This window comes from Pyxicephalus adspersus, chromosome Z (assembly GCF_032062135.1).
Source record: "Pyxicephalus adspersus chromosome Z, UCB_Pads_2.0, whole genome shotgun sequence".
NCBI classification, from domain to species: domain Eukaryota; kingdom Metazoa; phylum Chordata; class Amphibia; order Anura; family Pyxicephalidae; genus Pyxicephalus; species Pyxicephalus adspersus.
In genome coordinates, this window is record NC_092871.1 from 28,374,967 (window position 1) to 28,400,735 (window position 25,769).

The window sequence follows — 25,769 nt, forward strand, 5'->3', positions numbered from 1 at the left end:
GTCCTCCCAAGATACAGTGCTGAATAACAGGGATTTTCATTATTCATATTAACTAAACTAAAGTTATTGTTCTACTAGGAATAATTTTGTGTTTGGTGAAGATTAGTTAAAGTAATCCTGGCTTGCTCCACAACTTTTCTAATTTGTCAACAATTTTAAAATGCAAACAACAAGGAATTATATTAGTGTTTACATCAATCCCTTTGTTCCTGAATAGACCCTTGGAGGCAAAAGCTGCACAAGTAGCCTCAACTTTTGATTAGAAATTAAGGATCTATTGAAACAATTGTGATGAGGAAGCAGGCAATAGAACGCACCTTTTCAGTGCACTAGTGTTGCAAGCCACATACTCTTATGCACCATACATAACAGAACACATATTGTAACTTTAGGATACTATACCACAACACTTTAAGCTTAAGGTACCGCAGCTGAATGGACTTGTGTGCATAGGTTCTAATTTCTACTTACTCTTAACATAAAACCCACCATTGTCAATCTATATTGACATGCCTGATCCTCCACTGTCCAAGTTCTGCCATTTCATAGGTGAATTACAGGGGGCGGCACATAAGCACTGGTGCTAAATCTCTACTTGCAAAGAAATAAAAGGAATCACTTGAAGCGGGCTTCCACGGACATTGCATTCTGAGGGAGGGCGTCTTCCTATCAAGCATTAGGAGGGCTCCATGTGAGGAGAACCGGCTTTCTGGCAGATTCACCCCTGTACATAATGTGTATGCCGTAACTATTAGAAGGGTGTGAGAGAGTTCCACATAAATACTTTTTAACATTATACAATATTTGGGTTGCCTGTTTCAATACCATTGAGTATAGATTTGCTTGACCGATCCTGAGAAAGCAGGCTTTTGAGCTGTGAAATGCGTCAGAAATAGGGGGCTTCTGGTTAAAAGTTTATTATGATTCTCATTATAATTGATAACACTGTTTATGACTGACCAGAAGCCTTGGGAGACATTGTTGGATGTAGTTAAAACAATTTTGAAGCATTTATAGCAACCATTGTTTTGTTATTGATGTATTTGTATTTTATTATTTGTAAAAAAATGATTGAGTTTTTTAATGTACAGTGAAGGATAAAAAAAAAAAACCCTAATATGCTCAATATGATTTAGGGTTGGACCCTGCTAGTATGCATACTGATCTAACAGCACTAATTGTCTATTAAAGTATTTAATAGGTGAATTACAGAGGGCAGCAACTGAAGCACTGATGTCTAATACCCTACTTGCAAAGAAATAAAGGGATCATGTACGACCTGGGACAAAGATGCTCTAAAGAGACACAGGTAGCAATCAAGGCACTAATACAACTGCACAACATACCTGTGTTGCAATACATTACTATGTGTTGTGGTGAGATGCACCTGAAAGAATGGTGCAGGTACGTTTTTTGTTTTTTGGCTTTTTTGCATTGGCAGCCTATTTAAATGACAAAATGCAATGCATGTCAAGAAAGGTGTGCAGGGGCGGAGGACATAAAAGGCGTGGAGCTAACTTCATGGATTACAGGTGAGGTTACACTTACTCGAAAGCCAAGCAAAAAAGCTCCACTGGTAATCTTGCTACACAAGTTCCCACTTCCTGTCTCAGTTATACATCAGGCACTTAATTGTCACACTCCAAAGCCCTAATGGGCTCAGAAAGGGTGTACTTATGAAAGTAGATTGCAGAACTTTAGTCACCAGACTACAAATGTAAAGAAAATAACTGCCAAACAAGTAATACTTGTTTTATTTGAGAATAGGTGTCAGTAATTATATATATATATTGTACACAAAAAAAAAATATTCTGGAACAATATATTGCTTTCATTATATTACATTACAATACAACATCATTACCTTGAGTAGCAGCTGGTATTTTGTTAGGCGTTGTATTGGCTTAAGAAGGTATGAATCTAAAGCAAGTTTGTGCTCCAATTTTCTTTGGCATTCCTTTAAAAGCAATAAAACAGGATGTAAATATTGTCTTGATATCACAAGGATTTTTATTTAGGTTGATTTACCATGCGTGTAATAGATTTTCATATTATTAGTTTCAAGTGACTGTAAACACACCTACGTTCAAATCTATGATGAATAGAGGATACTGTAATGTGTTACACTCATGTGTCACAGAGGATGGCGGTTCTTCTTATAATCTAATTGCAAGCCTGTTATGGATGAAATAATTTGATTGAATCTAGTTTTTGAAGAAAATTGCTTATGAACACTCCACAATGGAGTGAAAATTACCAATAATATTTGGAGAAGTACTGAATGTTACTGTGGGGAACATATATGAGACACCACCATCTCTGTATGTTGTGATTTTATTTCTGCCTTTTGCCTGCCTTCATACCAAGGGAATAAGCATACTGGTGATTGTAACAACCTTTGTGCTGATACATCTACTAGGTGTACCAATTACATCCTGGAGGAAGCAGACATAGTCTGCGAAACGTGTCGGATGATCTCAACATATGTAATGTGTACAATGTATCTAGCCCATGTATGTTAGAATGTCAATTTGACTCTTCCTAAAATTTGGTATAGGGGAAGAGGCATGTGTCATTCAGTTGATGTTTTTTAATGAAGGAAATAAAGATTTATGATAATTTTTATAATATAAAATCTTTTTGCTTTTGTATTCTTTAGAGTATACTGTAAGCCACATCATGTGAGATCTGACAAAATACTAACAAATATATACTAACCTGAAATGTGGCCTGCAGTGATCTCTACTCATCATAGAAATAAACTGAACTGTGCTGACAGAAACTACCAATTCATTTTCAGTCTACCAATCTCTGGATTTTTGCAGACACATTGGGCCTGATTAATTGAAGCTCTCCAAGGCTGAAGAGGACACACTTTCATCAGGGAAGCTGGGTGATCCAGCACACCTGAAATGGATCTGGTACAGGATTGCAAACATTTGCTAACAAATAGCAAATGACTTTTAAGAAATACATTCCAGGTTTGCTGGATCACCCAGCCCTGGAGAGCTTTAATAAATCAGGCCTTTTATGTTCAGTAACCTCAGAAGGTGCGGTAACAGCTGCCGTAGCAAGCACAGATCTCCAGCCTTCTGTATATAGACACCCGTAATCACATCTTCATAACCAACATTTAGCAATCCATTAAGACTGAATTTCCATACCTAAACATAAATGTATAGTGTCTGTGATAAATTGTACATAACAAATGACAAATGTGAATATGTTTGCTCAAAAGCTACAAAAAGTTGTTGAAAATCATACAACATAGTCGTGTGCATGTGATATAAAACTCAATCCCAGTAATTAGTTTCTCTAATGTACATTTTAACATTCTATTATTTCACATTATTGTCCCTGTTTACACGGATTACAACATCTGTTTTGTATTTTTACCATCTGTTAAAAAAGAATCATTCTGGTGAATATACTGTATAGTGTAATTGAAGCACTTTAGTGGGAAAGCAGTACACAGTATTTTCTCAGAAATAAAAAAAAAATCAATGGATTAAAAGGTTTATAAAAGATCAGGCTCTCTGCTGAATTTAAAATGTTTTCTATAGCTAAATATGTATTTTTAGAGATGGACAAAGGAGACAGGGTGGTAAAGATGGGGAATAGATTTTGGATATTTAAAAACAAGATTGTTCTAAACAGTGTTTCTGGACCTTTTAAATGGGGGAACCCCTTACAATAATTTTCAGGTCTTCATGGAACCCCTACTATAATTATTATATCAATAGTTCATAGGACATCAGTACGGTGGTCAAAAAAAACATTTAGCGACATATCATTGGTATCTGCCTGACTTTGCAGATACCAATGCTCAAAATTGCTCCCCCCCTAGCAAACTCTAAAGGAACCCCAAGGTTCTAATAAACCCTGGTTAACAAACACAGTACCTTTGTAATACAAAAAGGCAAAGAAAACAAGAAACCTTTGCCTCTATTGCTGCCAGAATGGATATGGTGGTGGCAACAGCAACTCTGCATGTAAGATTTATTGAAATGTGCAGGCTGCCATTGAAGACTTTTTCTTCTGCCAGTGCTTGTTTCCCATCTGTCATACTGATTCACTGGTACAATATTTTCTATCATTGTCAAAACACAAATATAAATAGGAATGTTTGACTTTTCCACAACCTTTCTAAAATTCTTCATACCTCCTTCCATATAATTGAGAAAGTACTAACACAAAGTCAGGGACAGCTAACATTTTCAATAGAATGCTAGAAGATGCAGTTCTTGTATTACTCTTAGAAATGGTTTACATTTAAGGCTTTTGCATTTAACATTTGACATACCAGAAAAAAAGTGCTGTCTGCAAACTGTCTCCAGAGGGAGTCTGATCGAGGTTTATTCTGGCAGTACTTCTCATACATCTGAAAGTCTTCTTTCTGTATATAGAATGGCATAAGTCAATTTGTGATGAAATTTTGAAATTTTTGATAAATTTTCAGTAAGCCAATGTATCCCAAATGCTGATCCGATGAAATACAGATTCTTATGTAATAACAGTAAGAATAGTAATAGTACATAGTTACATAGGAGGTTAGGTTGAAAAAAGACCTAAGTCTATCAAGTTCAACCACTAGGGAAATGAACATTTTCCAGATATAAAACCTTATAAGACATAATTGGTCCAGAGGAAGGCAAAAAAAAACCTGGTACAATTTGCTTCAAGAATCGGATGTTCCCTGGATCAACAGTCACTGTTTTTTTTTACTTTAAAGCCTTAATACCCAGTTATATTCTGTGCCTCTAGGAAAACATCCAGCTTTTTCCTAAAGCAATCTATAGTAGTTGCTAAAACTACATCTATAGGGAGCCAATTCCACATTTTCATAGACCTTACAGTGAAGAATCCTTTCCTTATCCAGAGCTTAAACTTCTTTTTCTCCAGACGCAAAGAGTGGAGTGTCCTCTTGTTCTTTGTAATGATCTCAAAGTGGACTGCATATTCCAGATGTGGTCTGACCAATGCTTTGTACAGGGGCAGGATAATGTCTCCATCTCTACAGTCTATTCCTCTTTCCTATAGCAGACTCCAAATATTAATTGTGTGTTATTCAACCCCACATTCAACTCCACCCATGATGCCTCAACCTCATCGCTTGTTCCATCAGCAATTTCTTCTTTCACATTCACTTTTAGATCACTTCTCACATACAGACAGACACCACCACCCTTTGGTTTGACTCTGTCTTTAGGAAAGAGATTATACCCAGGAATATTGACAGCCCAGTCATGCAAAGAACAAAGCCAGGATTCAGCAATACCAACTAAGTCATAATGCTCTTCACTCATTAAGGCTTCCAACTCCCCTATCTTGTTTGCTAGACTTCTAGCATTGGTGAACAGGCTCTTTAAGGTTCACCGCAGAGTTCATAATGTATGATAATTTATTTTGTGGTAACAAGTGTCATGGATGTCCTGTATTTTTAAAGAACTCAATCACAAGTTACATGTAAATCCACACAAAGTTCAGGCCCTCATACAGTGGCACACTTTGCACTTCCCTATGTCCACCCCTATCTATATCTAAAAAAAAGTCCCCAGAGTTGTAAGAATTTATTAGTCAATTCAACTTTTGACATCACCAAAACAACCAATGTTTTAATAATTTTGTGATTTTGGAACACACAATGCTTATTCTTAGATATCTAAGATACCTACCCTTTCCAGGAAACAGAACCCCACTCTTTCTGGTGCCTCAATGCAGCTTTCAAGGCTCAAGAGAAATATTCTGTACAAAATGAAACAAAATTATGAAGTCTTGTAGGATAGGTTAATTACAGAATGGAAAATACTGCTGCTTTTCTTAAGTAGAATTTAAGGTTGTAATATACAGGTAGTCCCCGGGATACATACGAGATAGGGACTGTAGGTTCGTTCTTAACTTGAATTTGTATGTAAGTTGGAACAGGTACATTATTTTAATAAATGCAATTAGGACAGATGTTTGTTTCAACACATTATTCGGCGGTGTGGTGTCAGTTACTGTATAAAATCCTTACAGTTAGTTAATCACAAACAAAGCAAAAAAAAAAAACCTTTAAGGAGACTAGACATTCATTAACTTCTGAAGCAAGCTGTGCTTTGATATGCAAAATGAAACAACTGCACAGTTTGTCTTGGTCAATAAAGATTTACAAGAGGTTGCAGAACAGCAAAAGACTTCTGCAAGTAATGTGAACCGCTCCCTCCCCTATCAAGTCTCTGTCCTGCACACGAATGAGCAGGGAAGCCTTGTACCTATCTACAAATGTAGATACTTTGTATATCTTCGTATGTCGGATGTCCTTAACTCGGGGACTACCTGTACTATAATATTTAAAATAGTTCTCACTTGTTGTGGAATTCATATATTTCTGGCATATTTCCAAACAGAATATTCTTTGTGTTCCTTAAAGAGGATGGCATCTGATGGGTCATTGCTGGATTCTCCATTTCAGATCTATACCCCTAGAAATGGAAGACAATATAAATTAAATCTCAATTAGTAGTACAAAAAATATTTATTTCTTATATGCATTTATTAAAGACCATAAAAAATATTTTTGCATATTACGTACATACGCACATGAATCAATTTTGATATTGTATTTTTGTGATCTGCTATACTTTTGCATTGGAAGAAGATGGTTCTGGATTCTAGGACAATCTGGCCAGGGTCTGACTGTGACCTGGATTATAAACCTAGCTAAACTAAATCACAAAAACCTTGTTAGATAAAACAATTTACACTGAAGCTGTTTTATATGTGTGTTTATCTGTTTCCCTAGATTTCAGCTTGAAGTTAATTAAAAATACTCACTGATTTATTTATTGATCTGTGTACACAAGACATTTGTGTTTTGTCTCTGAGATCGGGTTGTGAAGTATATTAACAGATGTGGAATGCAGTGTTGTAGTTTACAATCTAACGGAGTACTAAACATTTGCATTTTTTTCAGCTATGCTTTGGTTTGCTTTTATTTCCCCTTACAAGGCAACACAAATGCATCTAAACACATCCCAAGCTTATTTCAAATTAATCGCCGGATGATCCTAAAAATAAGCCTTTTGCTTAAATAAGATTTGCTTGGAAAATGAAAGCCCTTGTACTCTAGGACTTACGTACACTACGTATTTTAGAAATGCAATATAGCTATTACCAATCATAAGGACCAAACAAGATTCAAAAAATAAAAAAATAAAAATAATAAAATGGTTTCAATCTAATAGCAGCATAGGTAGTATATACAGGCACTAGTCCCTTTTTAGACAGGTCACATATAAACACTCAAAAGTGTCTTTAAAAAAATGGATACAACTGTAGAATGTCTACAAATACTAAAAGCTAAAGGTCAATTGTATCAAACTTCTCTTTTTACATACCCAACTATTGCTCATAAGTAAATTTTTGATATCATACATAGAAGAATATTTAGCTTTACTACACTAGACTACTTTGAACAATATTCAGCTTATTTACCAAGAATAGAAATTTTGTACTAAGAAAAGATGACAACTTCCATTGCTGATTTTCTCCCGCTTATTTGTCTGTCTTGCTAATCCAAAGGCTTCCAGACTTTCTGAGTCATTGACCTGGAGCAAGTATGTAGATCAATTCTGACTTTACTTTGATATTGCTTGCTGCTTGCTTTTTCCTGGTCAAAGACTCTATTGAGGCAACAGCTAGCTAACGAGCAATGTACCGTACAAGAGTAAATTACACACCAATAAAACAGTGTAAAGTTCTTCCACGTAAATCCGTTCAGTTTCTATGAGCTCATTGATAACATGCCTGAAACAAAACAGAAAAAAAACTTTTAAAGTTTAAAAAAATAAAGCAGACCCCACGCTAAACTCTGAATCTTTAGCTGAGATAAGTGAGGGGAGCCTTAGAACACAACAGAAGAACAAAGAAACCATAGTGGTCACACATATGCTTTTTTTTTTATTAGGGGCATACCTATCACCTCTGTGACCCCTGCAGTCACGGGTAAGCCTGGGGATGGGTGGCTGAATCGTTGGTTTTAGCTAGTAGGGTGTCCAAATTTAAGCATTCAGACTGCCAATGTTGTCTGTAAATTTGGTAAAAAGCCTGGCTGAGGCATGAACCAGCAAGCCTCAACTGGTAGACTGGACGTAGGAGAAGGAAACTTGTTGAGAAAAGCACGGTTCAGGAAGGGTGCTAGGGTGAGAAGCGTAAAAAATTGAAAGGTAGAGTTAAGCAGTCTAAGACGGATGGCAAGGTATACCATCCAAGGTTGGGTGCAGAGATGTGGATGCAGAGCTGAGCAGTGCAATAGGGGTTCAGAGGTGAGAGGTTCAAGGCTAGTTGCAGAGATGAGCACTGCAAAAATGAGGGGTACACAGCTGAGCAGTGCAAGTGGAGTGCAAAGCAGTGTTGCACAGTGAGGTAAGCATTGCATGACCTTAATGGTGCCAAGGCAGGGTTCAGAGCTGAATGATGCTGAGTGCAGTGCAAAACCCAACATTCCTGGAGGAAGAAGCAACCCAGGAAGCTGGATATGACGCCGAAGCACCCTTTATGATGGAAGGAAGTGGGCTGCAACAAATCTATCCCATACAAAGGTTTGCTGGGGAGCCCACCTATTTGTAGCTACCACTACAGTTAATAAGATTTTTTCACATCTTGTCTTATAAACACAACAAGAATTTAGGAGAATATCTTTAAATATCAGAAATGAAAAAAAAAAACAGACAGACCCTTCTAAAATTAATCCACCAACATATTACCATGGCTGGAGATCCCCTTGAACCACACAGTGACTTTTAATGATGCTTTAGCATCTGGAATATTTTACTATCTGGTTTAGAAAGACCATTACATAAATTACAAGGAGATTACACAGTGGCAAAATGACCAATATACTTAACACTAGGTTATGTGTTAAAAGCTCACTTTTATTAGCTGATTAAACAGTTAATATCTGCAACTTAGAGCAAGTTTTTGGAAACTAACACCATCTTCTTTACAATACAACAAGTCTACATGACAGCTTCATCTTCTTAGAATAATAAAAGTAAAGGTGAAGGAGAATTTGTTTGGTTTATATAAGCAATATGGAAATCACGGGGAATTATAGTAATCACACAATAAGGACAATGTGCTTACCCTTTAAGTATATCCAAACTGTCTTCACTTTCTGATATAAAAAATTGTAAGGAATTCCTTTTTTCTTGATAGTCATGCATCACTTCAATCTAAAATGGAAAAAAAAATGTTCACAAAATAAAATGTTAGAGCACAGGAGTTACATCACACAGACTGGTTAAAAGAAGAGCTGTCATTTGATAACTTTTAAAGGTTATTCTATAATGAAGATCACTGAATATCAAATAGTATTAATAGTCCTATTCAAATGGGCCTGTTCTGTGTATCATTGATGACATTTTGCTATTAATCTCAGCAGATTTTAAGCAAGTAAAGAAGTTGATTGGACAAGAATTAAAATGTCTTACTGAACAAAGTCAATAGAATGTAAATAACTAATACTAACAAATGGGTAATATATTTTCTTTAGACACTTTTATGCATGAGGCTTACAAACATTACTGATGTACATCTTAATTAAAAAACTTAATGGTCAATCTTTAAAAAGGTAAAATATACATAACAACACTTAATCTTTTTACTGCTTGATAAAGTGTTCATTGCATCGATAGTGTGGCATTTCAGGATTTATATCTTTCTTAGCAACACAGCAGGTTAGATATCATAAAAATGTATCTTTGATTTACTGGGTCTGTTTTTTTTTAACCACCCAAAGCTTAACCATCTGCAACTGATCTGCCTGTGCCCTTCTCTTATAGGTTACTACATTAAACCCCCCCCCCCCCCCCCAAAGATCACACTACCCATAGGTGCAATGGGTTGCCCCACATTGCTTCTGAGGGTTATGCCCAGCCAGGTTATAAAGATGGCTTGATCATCAGGTACATACCTATGAACTGCATCCCCTAGGTCTGCTTCCAGGTGGTGTCTCAGGAAAATCACACTTTGGTATATTATTAATATTTTTATTATTATTATTAATAATAATAATAATAAACACTTTGGGGTTTTGCATCTCTTCCCTGTATACCACGAAAAGCTTTTGCAAAAAGCACCAGATGGTGCAAAACTCTTCTTCCAACACAACAGTGGTTTTAAATGCTTAGCTCATTGATCAGGAGTTTTATTTTTTTTGTTGGCATAAGCTCAGGCAACCAAAAGGATAAAATGGAACAAAATAATTATTATTAGAGCTTAGTTTAAGATTAATTTAAGCTTGGCTTGAAGTTATGGTAGGTTTTTAAAAGGTAAATAAAATGTTAAGCTTTAATAAGCAGGTAATTCTTTAAGTTTAAGCTTAGGTTAAAGGGTAAATGTTTGGTCCAGGTTATGTAGTAACTTTATAGATTAGGTTAAGTATTAGGTTAAGTGTTAGAGTTAATTTTAATGAAAAGTTAAGTTTTAGGATTCAAGTGATTTTTATGGTTAGGAAATACTTAGGAAAAGATTAGAGGTCATGGTAATGTTTTAAAAATGATTACAAAGAAAAATATTGTCCATCAAGACATTTCATTTCAGAAAAGTGACTGTTTAGAAGCAATGAGAACTTTATATAGGCTTTATTGAGGACCAGATACAGGCAAATCGATTTAGGAAGCCTACAGCAGAAGTTTATCTTCAGCTTTGCGATCCATCCTACCCAATGTTCTTGTTGTTGGTTGTTTCTAAAGCACAGCTGTTGTGCATAATTATTTTTCATTTTTTTTATTTGCAACAAAGGTTGTAAGTTGGTTCCACTTTTTATTATTTGAAACATAGATTATATGTGGGCTAACAGTTCTTGTGTTACACTTATTATTGGTCATCGGGAAAGGACTAAATTGTACTAAATTGTACTAAATTGTACTAAAAGGTGTGTAGGCAAGAAACACTTTAATACCTGTATTTAGTACAATGTGTATACCTAATATTTGTAAATGAAACATCTTAATTCTACTAGAAAAAATATAGATGGTGAAAAAACTATTTTATTTCTGAATTGTGAATTCTTTTAGGTTAATGTGAGATATGCTGTTTTATTGTAAGGGGGTTTTATTATAAAATTAAAGCCAAATACAAGTATGGCAAATTATTACAAAAGATTTGTGTAAATATGTCTGCTAAAATCTATATGCCAAAATGTTCTTCGAAGGAAGCCAGGGAAAAATACTGCAATGCAGTACTACGACTACTGGAGGCCGGTCACCTGCTTTAACTCCAGAATGTCCATACACTAGGTTCTTGGCAGCCTGTGGAGCCTAAGCTGAAAAGCAGATTTATCCCAAATTTCAGCAGTAGACCGGTATTTAAAGATTAGTCTCCCCAAATTTTCATGGGTAATTTGTAATTTTATTATTGTTTTCATTGTCAAATATTTTATAATTGCTCTGTATATGAATAAACTCTATATTGGAATTTTAGTTTTACATCATTATTGACCACTAAATTCACACATTGGGTCTGATTATTCAATACTCTCCAAGACTGGGGAAGATAGACTTTCATGAATGATCCAGTAAACCTTGAATTTATTTAGTCCAGGTTTGAAAACATTTGCTAAATAATAGCAATTGATCTTAGAAAATTCTAGTATTGCTGTATTACACAGGTTCACCCATGATGATCTATTTTCTCCAGTCCTGGAGAGTTGTAATAAATCAGGCCCGTTGTTTTTTCAAAACTATCCAAAATTTGCTTTGCCAAAATTACCAGTTTCACCCAATTACCAATTGAAAATCTGCATTCTGATTTCATCCTCTCCGATGGATCTACTCAATATGAATGTAGTATAAAAAATTAACCTGTGGGGCCAGTTGCAGAAGAATGAAATATTGCTCTTGGCTTGTATGAACACACAAAATACAGTGAAAAAAACTCTTTAATAGGGTCTCTGAGAGAGTGACATCACACAGGTGTTCACCAAACCTTCGGGACTACAAAATTTGCCTATTGAATTTGGATTTAAAGAATAACAAAAGCCAAAACTTATTTTTAGTTTTAAATGGGAAAATGGTTCAAACTCATGTTAGGTGTCTGCATTTAAACTTATTAGATTGTCTCATGTTTAAACACCTATCTGTAGACACAACAGTAAGCAAAAGACAAAAAAAATCCAAAAACAGTACAAAAAAATGAGAGAAGCCCACTCTAGGCTGTTGTCACTGCAAAAAACATTCCAAATGGAAGAATTCCATTGTAGATTTGCCATCATTTTCAGACCCATTGACAAATAATGAGTGTGAACTACAGGCTGCTGAGTTAAACTGTGATTACTTGGACATGTCGGTATTACTGGTATATAATGTACATAGTACTTCACAACCATCAATCAGTAGCATAAAAAAGGTAAAAGCAACTCATTGAACAAACAACAAGAAGGCTGGAAACATAACAATTTAGGTAATGTAATGATTGACACAAAGCCAACCAATAGGATAGGGGAATGCTCCATGAAAGCATTAGATTATGTATCTCTTTCTTTCATAAAACAAAAAGTACCACATTGTCTACACATGATAAATATACTAGGGGATAAGATGGATGACAAATACATTTTCAGTTCAGGGTTTACGATCTCCCAAGGTAGCTGAATGTCTTTTAATAAATTCAGAAAACCAATAATCTTTCCTTCTAGATGTTCTATTAGCTATTTAGGTAAAAGATTATATGGCTAAGAAATAGAGGAATGATCAGTTATTCCCAATGCACAAACTCCTAAAATTATTTGATGGACAGTCTTAATTAAAAACAAACAAGTACGCTTTGAAGATAAGTATGTTGGTATTTATAGATATGGTTACTTGAAGAGGCACAAGGCAGAAATGTGGAAATTACTAGAAGGATTATACAATTAAATCCAAATGCCATCTCTAAAGCTGCTTTTGTTTAATTTGATTTTGATTGATTAGCTGGATTATATATACAAACTAATATACAACATGATGACTTATTTAGTAGGGTTTAGTTGAAATAGGCTGGTATATAGGTCAGGCCATGGCCTTTGTTACTTATCAAGTGTAAAAAATGTCATACCCACCAGAACCCTTTAAATGACAGTTACATATAGATGGACTGTTAATATCACTTGTTTTCCCATTTCTAAGCTATACTGGAGTGACTGGTAGCTCTATTCAGTGACACGACCTTCTGTACACTTATAATGGATTGCTGGAAGCAGCACTCAACCAATGGTGCACCCCAGATTCTAGCAATATAGCTACTTTCTTTCAACAGTTTACCCCAGCCATTCTCATCCAGGGTTCTATGGAACCCTAGGAACGTTCAATGGAACCCTCAAGTGCTTGTTTTGTGTTCATTGAGCTTTGGCTCACTGACGTCCCATCTGATGGTGTCTGCCCAGTTCTGGGTTTATCACAAAATGGCAGAGCCAGTAGGATAACCACAGTGATCTACTTAAATGCCTGGAAAAGTGGCATTTAGAATAACACTGCAAAGGGTATTATTTATTGCTGATGATTCACATGATGGGCCATTCTTCCAACCATCCCTCAATCCATTTGTTTTATTTCAATGGTTCCTCTGGTAAAAAAAAAAAAAGTTAAGAAAGTCTAGTTTAGCCAAATTAGGGAAATGGTAGCATGGGTTCTGATCCAGTTTAAATAGCAAACTAGTAATTGGCTAATACCTATGACTTCCAAATGGCTTTATAATAATAAAGATAGCTGTACAGTAGTTAGGCTGTTTAAAGTGAAGTCTGGCAGAAACCAGGAAAAGTCTGTTGTTGGAAATAGGATGCTATGCAATTAAGATGCTTTAGTTTCACAGCTAAAAATTATGAATAGGCAGGATTTTAATGCAGAAGAGACAGGTACTGAGCACACTGATGAATAAACTCCAGGAAGAAGATCAGGTAAAAATGGTGGTGCCCGTGATGGAACAAAGGCAGGTGAGTGAAATAAAACAAAAATTTGAAAGTTTAGTTCAGGTTTAAGTGTTGCACAAAAATCCAGAATCATTATTGATGCAGACACAAATGCTCTTACCACAGAAAAAAGTGGTCTAGTATAATATTTAAATGGCAGGCATGTCTGTCATGATAAGTCAATAAATTTCCATTTTCTGGGGTGCAGATGAAGGACAAGCATGCTTTCATGACAACTGTTACCTTGCGAGAAGTTTGCATTTTCCGCGTGGTCCGTTTGCCTGGCAACGTTATGTCAAATGAGAACTTGAGACTTGAATTGAAATCCACACCTTTATTTCAGGGTCAAAAAACAACATGACAATATAACTTTTGTATTGAAGCCAGAGTAACACAGCCATAAATAGTGCAGAGCATTCTGAACAAATACTATGGCAGCAGCAGAATAATTTCCCATTGTTCTAAAAGAAGGAATAACATTTATTTTGTTGTTTATGGACCTTGAACTGTGTTACATCCTCTTATGTTACCTCATTTAATAATTGTACTTTTTACAAAGGATATTACCGTTTTAAAAACATACTTTAGATCAGTGGTCCCCAACCTTTCGGTCCTATGGACCACTAAACTTACGGACCGCACATGCGCGGGGAGCCGTGTGTCACTCAAAGAGGAGGAAACTTTCCCGAGTGACGTCATGATGCCAGAACCCGTCCACTCTCGCATCACAGGCCCACCACTCTGAGCCTGCGATACATATGGGGGGCATGGTCGGCAGCTCTGACCGATGCGCCCCACCAAGCAGGGACCGCAGGTTGGGGGCCACTGGTTTCTGTCCTATTGCGGCCCAGCTGTCAGACAGCCGCCGCCCACTAGACCGGGAGTTGGGGACCCCTGCTTTAGATGCCTTTCATATGCATTATTGCTATACAGCAGCTGTTAAGGATATACAGTTATCCATGGAGCATGGCTACACCTACCTAAAATGAGAAATTTTCCCTTTAATTTTGGTTCAGTGGAGGTCTTTATAGTTTATTTTGGTTCAGCTACCAAAGACCAAATCTCTTTAAAGGAGACCTGCAATTAGGAGAGGAATGCTTAATCAACCTACATTTTATCACTTTTTGTGTGCTACGGTAGCTGCTGAATACTTTGGTTACAATGTACTAATCAGTTTCCCTTAGTTGATCTAAGGTTTGTAATTACCGATGGGGTACGTTTTCTTTCTTTTTCTTTGGGAAGGTCAAACCAATTATATAGGCAGCTACAGGTAACTAGATTTTGCGCATATATATATATATATATATATATATATATATACACACCATATGGAGTACCCCTCTAAGCCTTACAAGCAGGGATAGCTCCAGTCACGGATATAGGATGGGTGGCTGCCAGCCTTATCCCAAATGAGTCTCATCAGCAAGTGTGTACCCAACCCTAGCTAATCCTACCATTGAGCCCCTACCCCTGAATCAATTAGAGTGCTCTTTTATTTATTCAGGGGTAAGCAATTGTTCCAGGGTCAGCTACAGTTGGGTAAGTGATTGCTGATAGATAAGAAGCAAAGCAAGCAGCCAGGTGTCTGAAAACTATGACAATTATCCATGTAAATAGGAGTTGAATAAAGGTTCAGCTTACTAAAGGGTCTGAGATTACAGTAGATAATTTTGGACTAAGGGGCCTATGTTGTAAAAAATCAAACCACAATTGGTACTGAAAACATTTAACAAGTAAATCCCTGATATTTTGTACACAGACATATTACATAAACCAGTTACCATGCTTCGGGGAGAAAAGGGGAGACTTTGCTCTGGGGGGATTCTCTGGTCGAGGAGCCACTAACTGCACTGGACGTACTTGCTTGTCAGCTAACTTCTTTAGGCTGGCCTGTCGGTTCTCAAACAAATCTCGCATGTTTTCCATCTTCACATGAACAGCTTGAATCTGAGCCTGTTAAATCAAAATTAAATACATTTTCAGTAACTAACTACAATATGAAGATATAAATAAAAGTGCCATTCATTAAATAAGATTTATTGGTGATTTTTCTATATTGTTCAATCAACTAACCATGGATTTGTATGCACTAATGTGTATTAACATATATGGAAGGACAATCTGCGATACGCGCCAAAATGCACTGTCCTATTGTTTCACAAAATGTTTTGTACATTTCATGCATTTTTAAGGTAAATAAATTATGGTTTAAACAGTGATATGAGAAATTGGAAAGAAATTGGTTTATTAAGTGGTAAATGACAGTTGCCTGACAAAGTTAAAACTGAACTATAATTTTGCTATCAAAATTGGTGAGCAGACAGGTCTCTAAGGCAGAAAAGGACAGGTGATGTCCCTTCTGCAAGAAAACATCCTCACCTGCTTGTTCGCTGTCTTCTTAGGACTGGCATCCGAGAGGAGAAGATGGAAGCACCCACAACAGAACAGGGACAGGTAAGGTTATTTTATTGCAGAAGGGACATGGCCTGTCCTTTCTGCAATAAAGGACCTTCATGATCACAATTTTTTACCTATAATTCTGCATTATTCAAAAGGAATCTGTACATGCTCAGTCACTTATTAAGCATGCACATCAGAAGCTCTGATTTATAAATGTTTGCTTCTTTGAAGATATAGCTGCTTTAGTCTGCTTAATTAATTTAGCTGTACTATCTGCACCATGGAAAATGCACGTAAATCTCCACCAGTAACTCTCCAAAACAGTGTACTAGTATATTATTTTTAAAGTTGAAGTCATCGTATTATTAGCTTGACAAAAATGTTTATTAATCTACTAAAATTCCACACTGTGGATAAATGCCTTCCAAAATAACATCCCTCTTTATGGATGAGTACATGATGTAAAGAAACTTCGGAATATAACCAGTAATTAAATACAGTTTGCCAGAAGTTGTAAATATTTTTAAATTTGTGATTCTGAAAAGTAGGTCAGGATCTCAAGAGTTTTCATTAAAAAATGTACAGCTGCAGTTTTCTGCCTGTCTTGTAGAGTGCTGCCAAAAAAAGTCTTTTCAACTATTAAACAGCTTGTAATTCTGTATGTATTCATTTTTCAACTGCTACTATTGGCACCATTGTGCTGTACTGCTTCCATGGAATGCAAAATTGCTCCTGCCCAGTAATTCAATTTTAGCCACCAGCATGCATAGTAGGCTATTCTAAGACGCATGGAAAGTTTATTTAAAATGTATGTCTGAGTGAAAGAAAATAAAAAATATTCATCACATCTCCATAAATACATACACATTACAAGTTTTGACTTTTTTAAAATTCTAATTCAAGTACTAATACCTGGTGATCATAAAATTCAGAATACTTCTAACTTTAGGCTGTGAGCCATTGCCATTACTACACAGACATCCCAAAAAGTGTTGTCAGTCCTAGGTTCTTTCTGCTGGACTAAAGAACTATGCCTATACTCTCTCCCTGTCCCGTTTATAGACTTATTACCCAGAAAAGCAATTCAACCAACTTAATAAATATGAATATGAACGACACAAGAATCCTTCTGATCCCTCCACCTGCAAAAACTATTTAAGACGTCACAGCTGTTTCTCTAATGTCTGTTGTGCCATGATCTAAACGGGGGAAGGAGGCTTGTAGGTATATGTGGGCCATGCCCTTTACAAATCCTTTAGATATTCATTTGTTGAAATCTGTGAAATATCCAGTCTGAAAGTAAAATAATATTTTATAATGCTTACAATGTTTTCACACTGATGAATATGGTATGTATGGAGTAACAGCAGCATAGTAATGCCCTGTATAGTGTTATTTAATGCCCAGGAAAGTTATTAAATCCTGATAGATATAGTGCAACTAAAGACTAATGTACAATCAGCTGCACAAAAAGGTTCTGGGTTCACCTGCATAGGGAGAGGTACTTTTATATTCTGTAAAGGATCAATGTCGTTATGCTGAAAGATCTTGAATGGTTCACCTATACGCATTTTCTGATCGGGGTTCTGATTCTGATGTCATTTATATAATGACATCATAAACACAAAAATCTGAGCCAGACACTGCTAAACAATCCAACATTAAAGCAAATTCATCTTCTTTGGATTGTGGTTGGATAAACACATTCCATTGTTTTGAGGAAAAGGCATCGTTCCTGATTGTGTCCTTAGCCAGACATATTTCCATGGCCTTAGCTTCTGTATTTTAAATATTTATTATGGAATACAGAGTTCAGTAAGTGGAGAGGGATTTTTTAGGAAATCAGGATTGGTGAAAGGGTTCTCTTACAATTTCAGAAACCAGTAAGGGACTCAGTCCAACTCTTTCTTGCCTGAACTGAATCATTCTGAGTAGACTTAAATGAGTTCTAGCAAGTTTAACTTTTTATTTGGAAAGCACATTTTTGCTGAATGATTCAAATACCAAATCCTGTATGTGTATAAAGAAATTTATATTTAAGTGGTCAGCCCACCTAAAACTGACTAAATCACCAACGGAATGTAATACCTCTGGATTCTGGCAGATATAATTCTGCACCCAAATTCTTGCATCCGATCACATTTCTCAACTGGAATTAGTTTATAGATTTTTTTAATTTTATTTTTTATTAGTTTTACTCTTTGTTTTCAGGTGTCCATATTGCACTCAGCCTGAGCTGGATAGGACGATTTCAGGGGGGAGCTAAATAACCTAACTGCATGTTTTGGAGGTGTAGGGAAAGCCAAAGTGCCCCAGAAAATCAATGCAATCTCCTTTCAGTTAGTGTCCTAGCTGGGACTCGAACTTAGAAGTTTTTAGATTTCTTTACCCCTTGTGGATGAAAAAACTGGAGAAGATCGGAAAATGTTTTCAAGGTTTACTAGATCACCCAGGTCCACCCATAAAAGTCTATTGTCTCAAGTTCTGCAGTGCTTTATTAAATCAGACCCAATGTGTCACCTGAATGGCTTCAACAACAACATCTTCAACCCCTACTTTATATATAATATATAATAAATATAATAGTGCCTCACTATATACTAACTTCATTGTAATGTTTTGTTAAAATTAACCCATTTTACACAAATAAACAGATGTAGTATAAAAAAGTAACAATAAAAGATACCTTCAGCTCATCCGTTAAAATGATGTCATATTTATGCTTCAGGCTTTGGGGGTCAAAAAAGAGCACACAGCTTTCTAGAAACTTCTCTACATCTTGTAAAGCTTTCTGCGCCCCCTCTCTAGACTGGCACTTGTCCATTTGCTGGTTAGCTAGAAAGTACGCCCCATTGTCACAGCATTCTAGAGCCTGGAAACACAATACATCAGTCATTTATTGAGAAGTATGTCTTACATTACAAGTAATAATAATAATAGTCGGTCTTGTTGTTTATATTCATTTATTTACTTAAATGTCCATGTATATAAGATTTGAACATAGTATACAGAGTGCCAGGTTTTATTTGTGTTAGAAAATATTTACATTGAAAATCAATTCAAAATAAGAACATCAAAAACTCAACACCAGTCATAACTTTTGTGGTGGCCAATACTAAAATCACCAAACCTCTCTAACAGGACACAGCAATAAAATGTTATTTTATTTAAAAAGAGTGAAGAGGGCTTGGGACTTTTAATAGGTTTTCATTAGTGTTTGTGCCTCCAAGATTCTCCTACTGTAACAGCGTCTCTAGAGCAGAAAATAGAAGGAAACTTCCAGGGGAACAAACACTAATATAGGGCTAACAGACATTCTAATTCTTCTTCATTTTACCCCAAAAGTCCTAAAAATGTAAATCAATTGAAATGAGTTGAGTTGATATTGGATACTTTTGGATTTATGGATTTCAGCCATAAAGCTTTAGCTTTAAAAATGTTACATAGTAGGTTAGGTTGAATAATGACACAAGTCCATCAAGTTCAACCACTAGGGAAATAAACATGTCCCAGATAAAACCCTATAAGACATTGCTGGTCCAGAGTAAGGCAAAAAAAAAAAACAATTTGTACAATTTGCTTCAACAGGGAAAAAAAAATCCTTCCTGATTCCATGAGGCAATCACATGTTCCCTGGATCAACAGTCTCTGCTATCTTTAAATCCTTAATACCCAGTTATATTCTGTGCTTCTAGAAAAGCATACAGCTTTTTCTTAAAGCAATCTATAGCAGTTGCTGAAACTACTTCCTGAGGGAGCCAATTCCACATTTTCACAGACCTTACAGTGAAGAATCCCTTCCTTATCCGGAGCTTACACTTCTTTTCCTCCAGATGCAAAGAGTGCCCTCTTGTTCTTTGTAATGATCTCAAACTGAGAGTTTTCTATATGGACCGTTTATATGTTTTGTCTCCTCATAGCTGAGCTCCTCTATTCCTTTTCTTAGTTTAGTTGCCCTTCTCTTCACTCTCTCCAATTACACAATGTCTTTTTTGTGAACTGGTGCACAAAACTGGACTGCATATTCCAGATGTTGTCTGACCAATGCTTTGTACAGGGACAGGATTATGTCTCCATCTCTGCAGTCTATTCCTCTTTTAATACAAGAAAGTACTTTACTAGCTTCCGATATTGCAGCTTGGCATTGCATGCTGTTATAAAGTCTATGATCCACCAGGACCCCCAGATCCTTTTTCATTTCTGACTCCCCCAAATGTATTCCCCCTAGACAGTATGAAGCATGCATGTTGTTAGCTCCCAAGTGCAAAATTTTACATTTATCTATAATGAATGTCCTTTGCCACTTGGCCACCCAATCAAAAAGTACATCCAGGTCTGCTTGTAACTTATAGACATCCTGTATGGACTTAATTCCATTACATAGTTTGGTGTCATCTGCAAACACAGAAAGGGTGCTTTTAATCCCAAACTTTATATCATTTATAAAGATGGTAAACAGTAAAGGTCCCATAACTGAACCATGGGGAACACCACTAATAACCTTAGACCATTCAGAGTATAAAACAATAATTACAAGTCTCTGGATGCAGTCTTTAAACCAGTTCTCTATCCACTTACAGATTGACTTTTCTAAACCTATTGACCCTAACTTGCATATTAACTCTCTGTGGGGAACAGTGTCAAATGCTTTAGTAAAGTCCAAGTACACTATTAACTTCTATTCCACTGTCTACCTGTTTACTTACTCCTTCATAAAAAGAGAGTAAATTTGTTTGACAACTTTGGTCTTTCTTGAAGCCATGCTTTGGTCATGCTTGAAGCCAAAAAATAATATTTTTTTCTAGCAGAAACTCCTCTATGTGGTTCTTTATCAAACTCTCTAGGACCTTTCCAACTATGGGCGTTAAACTAACGGGTCTGTAGTTACCTGGAAATGACTTTGCTCCCTTTTTGAAGATAGGAACCTCATTGGCCTTACACCAAACCATTGGTACCATGCCAGTGACTGAAGAGTCTCTAAAAATTAGAAATATTGGCTTTGAAATAACTGAGCTCAGCTCTTTGAGGACACGTGGATGTAATCCATCAGGTCCTGGTGCTTTGACCCTGGCACCAGGGAGACAGCAAACCATTTGGATGAAGGGATCCGGGCGACATACTATTCTATCTGTCCTCCTGATCAAAGAATCCCCTATGACAACCAATTGTCTTTTTCTTCCTGCATTTCCCTCTCCGCCCCTACTAGATGAGCTCCTCTCCTGGCTGTTAGGGGTAGCAGTAACATCTAGAGTTGCCACCACTGGGTCTGCCACTTGCACATCTTCACATAACTTTGCAAACATGTTGAGGTGCCCAAACCCAGGGCTTGCCTTCCTTTTCTGGGGGCCCCTACCACTCCCTCAAGCTACAGTAACCCAACTCCCTACAGGGACCCACCTGTACAGAATCTGCCAGTATACAAATAATAAAAAAAACATTATTATCAGATAAAACAGCATCACTGATGGTTACTGCAGGGGCACACATCCTGCACTTTCATACCTGCTGTAGCTGGACATGGAGTTCTTGTGTTGAACTGAGACGAGCATGTTTTCTTTTTATTTCCTCCAATAAAATGTCTGATGCATGTCTCAACTCATTGCATTGCTGGCAGATTAAATTGAGTGCATAGTGATGGTTTGCTGCTAACTGATGGCCATGTAGGATCATTACCTGGGACCTCGCTGTTAACTCCTGTGGGATGAACACATATTGTTTGAAGGCATTCTTCCCACTTTTGTATAGATAATACAAAACACACACAAAACAGTACATTGTATTGGGGCACAAGCATATTGATTCCTTTATTTAGCTGCTCATTAATCGAAAATGAACTACAAAACATTATTTTGTCCGTAACCAATGATGTCCATAAATGTAGCTATAGAAGCAAAACATATCATAGCAGTAGTAATAATTTATAATTATTATAATGTATATTATTTATATTTATATATATATATATATATTTATATATATATATATATATATATATAAATCATAACCATTATTGTCTACAACAGGCTGGCCTATGTATAACATCCTGGGTGTAGTCTGACCCATCACACATTTATTGGCATTTGCATACTGTTGAACGTGGAACAGGAAACCCGTGCACTGCAAATGACAGCTAATTAACGTTTTACTATACTAGAAACACATACAGCCAGTCAGTATTACACAGCCCAGGTCTGCCTTGCAGAACATTAAGTGATTATGTTTTGGAAAGCAAATGCGGGGGTAAATAAAAAAAAAACAGGAACTGTCATTGGCTTTCAAAACAGACTCCTTTATGATATTGTAATATTCTTTTGCAAATGGGGAATTACAAATGCAAATTTGAGTACATTTTGCATATCACAAAGAATGACACAGTACAGACTTTTATTCAGTAAATTAATTCAGAATATTCTGTACAAGGGTGTGCCTAGCATGTAGGCTTTTTTTCATACATTTGTTTGCAAATTACATTTATTACAATTGAAAAAACGCATTAGGTCTATAACGCAAATTAGGTACAGGTAGTCCCCAGGTTACATAGGATAGGAACTGTAGGTTTGTTCTTAGGTTGAATTTGTATGAAAGTCAGAAAAAGTACATTATTTTAATAAATGCAATTAGGACATATGTTTGTATCAACATATTATTAGCCAGTGTGGTGTCAGTTAATGTATAAAATCCTCACTGTGAGTTAATCACAAACAAAGCAAAAAAAAAACTTTATGGAGCCTAAACAATAATTAACTTCTGGAGCCAGCTGTGCTTTGATATGCAAAGAGAAACAACTGCAGAGTTTGCCTTGGTCATTAAAGAGTTACAAGAGCTTGCAGAATAGCAAAAGACTTCCGCAAGTCATGCAAACTGCCCCCTCCCCTTATCAAGCCTCAGTCCTGCACACAAAGGAGCAGGGAAGCCCAGTTTGTATCTAGGAGTCGTCCTATGACGGATGTCCTTAACTCGGTGACTACCTGTATATAGTGAAGATACACATCAATCCACAGATACAGTCACATTCTTTTATATTGTGAAGCATCAATGTACCTCTTCAAAGTGCTGTTCAAACTTAAGAAGTTCTAAATATTGCTCCATTTTCAGCTGGTGTTTTTCCCAAAATCCATCAAATGCACACTCCATCTCATGTAACTGTGCTAAAAGCCTGAAGAACACCGGGAATCATATCAAATAGTAAGCAGTTGTGTTAGAAATACATAATCTTTCCCAACCTTTTTACCATAATTATTTTAGGTTTTGAGGGAACCTATAATAAAACCAATGTATTGGTGGTCAGTGAGAAAAGTAAACCCCCCCCCCCCATTCCTTATAGTGCTAGGTAGAATAGCAACTTTAAATACAACTAAAAGCATTATTAAATTCATGCAGCTGGCTCTACCAATTGCTGTTGGCCCATTAAATGGGAGGTCAGCCATGGTTTGGGTACACTTAGCAATCCCTAAAGGAACCCTAGGGTCTATGCTATGCAGTGACCAAGGATGTCTCCTGCCATCATACAACCTTCAGTTGTCTTGCGTACACTTGCAATGTTTGTAGAAGGGCACAGTAGACCTATGACTTCTGACCCACTTCTGTTTCAAGGTCCAAACTATTTTGAAGAGTGATCAGGAAAGAAAATCTACTGTAGCATCAATCATGAATATATAATTATGTACCTTGTCTAGCAAATATGTGCTTTAACCAGCTGAGATCAATATACTATTAAATCTACTCAGGTCATTACAAAAGGATCAGCAAGTGACATTTTATAAAACAAATTACCCACAAATAATGCCATTTTAAAAGGTTATAACAGCTACGGCTTACCAAATTCATTATGTTTTAGGAACTCGAGTGCCTTAAAGCACTATATTAGAATAAATAGGGATTGTGGGCTGAAATACCCACATGACTTATTTTAGGTTTTAAATCCTCCAACAATCAGTCCTGTTTCTTCTATCCCTAGCTATTTGGCTAGCCTTTTACTTTTTAAAGTTCTTATTTTTCTCCAATGCATACCCTGTTTTATTTTCAATAATAATAATAAGGAAATGTAAAACTCCAACAAGAAGAGTTCTAGGTGTACAGTCAATCAATGGCATCTCACTAATGCAATTTACTACCAGGTGGTTTACTTCTTAAACATCTCCTAACAAATAAAACATTGATTCTGTGTGGACAGAGCCTTTAAATGCAAAAAACAATCTATATCGGGTATACAATTCAAACATTATCAATTATTATAAATGTATTTTTTTTTTAAATATTACACATTCTACATCTTAGATGAGATGTAGAAAACTAAAAACCAATTATATTCAAATGTAAAGCCAACACACATACTACACCTTTCCCAATACGACATGGTAAAATCAATAACTTGTGAGGAAAGACATATGGCACCATACCTGTTCACGGTATCCCAGTCTCCTGGTTTTACACAAACTTGCTGTCCGCTGACCAAACTTGTGCTTTGTCCTTCAAAAGTGTTTAGTAATAAACTCCCTTCTCTCATTACAGATGTGATGTCTTTCTATATGAACAGAAGCCAAATCAACAGCAAGGGAAAGTACACTTTGTAAAAATGCTGTGATGGTCATCTTCAGTAACAAAACACTATTAGCAACAGTAAAATTAACTTCACAGAAAAAAAAACAAACATTTAATTATAAGTTGCTAAAATCTGCAACCTGATTGGCTGTAGTGATTAACGCTACACTATTATTAAATAAGACTATATATTTGTCCTGAAATTTTAATGCTGCTGTTTTTTAAACAGAACCAGGTATGGTCCATGGGTAATAAAAATATGTTACACCCATTTCTAATTCTAGCAACAGAAATGATACATACTGCAATGCTAATTTTATTTGGTGCTTTCTGGTTGTGCTCAAATATTAACCTCGGAAAACAGCAAGAACAAACTATCATGGGGGAATTATTTAAAAACACCACAAAGTAAGTGACTTATCAAACATTCTTTCTCTGAACACCCCAGGAACCTCTAAATACAATGCATATTCTGTATGCAAATGGAAGCTTTGCTCCAAGTTGGACCTCAGGCATGACTCCAAGCATTCTACAGTGCAATGTTCAAACCATTCAATAGGGTGCTCAGGTATCCATACAGAGGTAGAGCAAGGGGGAGAGATGTGCATGTGCTCTGATACTGTTCTTCAGCCTGGTTAAACTCTTTGGGTGAACAAAGACGTAACTTTGACACCTTAAAGTGAAACTGTGCTTTAGCCCATTTCAATGGCGGTCACACACCCCTTTCTAAGTTGCAAAACATCAAGTTTCCATTTGGGACTAACATATGGCTGTCTCTTTGGTTTGAGAGGACTGTAATTAAACAATTAAGCATGTGCACATTTTGAAAACGCTACATTAGCATTTAGTCGTATAGCAATGATAGAAGGGACATGCCATATACAGTTATACTTCACTATAA

General features: G+C 36.3%; 1 protein-coding gene across 1 annotated transcript in view; it reads right to left on the reverse strand.

Moving 5' to 3' along the window:
* The window catches only part of MCF2 (MCF.2 cell line derived transforming sequence), a 77,037-nt gene that overhangs the window by 17,768 nt on the left and 33,500 nt on the right, over positions 1 to 25,769 (reverse strand). The window contains 12 exon segments of the mRNA XM_072431515.1: positions 1,865 to 1,957; positions 4,304 to 4,396; positions 5,676 to 5,745; positions 6,349 to 6,464; positions 7,722 to 7,788; positions 9,127 to 9,215; positions 14,171 to 14,259; positions 15,709 to 15,880; positions 19,014 to 19,199; positions 21,830 to 22,129; positions 23,369 to 23,483; positions 24,727 to 24,851. Of these exon segments, the coding sequence (XP_072287616.1) occupies positions 1,865 to 1,957; positions 4,304 to 4,396; positions 5,676 to 5,745; positions 6,349 to 6,464; positions 7,722 to 7,788; positions 9,127 to 9,215; positions 14,171 to 14,259; positions 15,709 to 15,880; positions 19,014 to 19,199; positions 21,830 to 22,129; positions 23,369 to 23,483; positions 24,727 to 24,851 (1,515 nt within the window).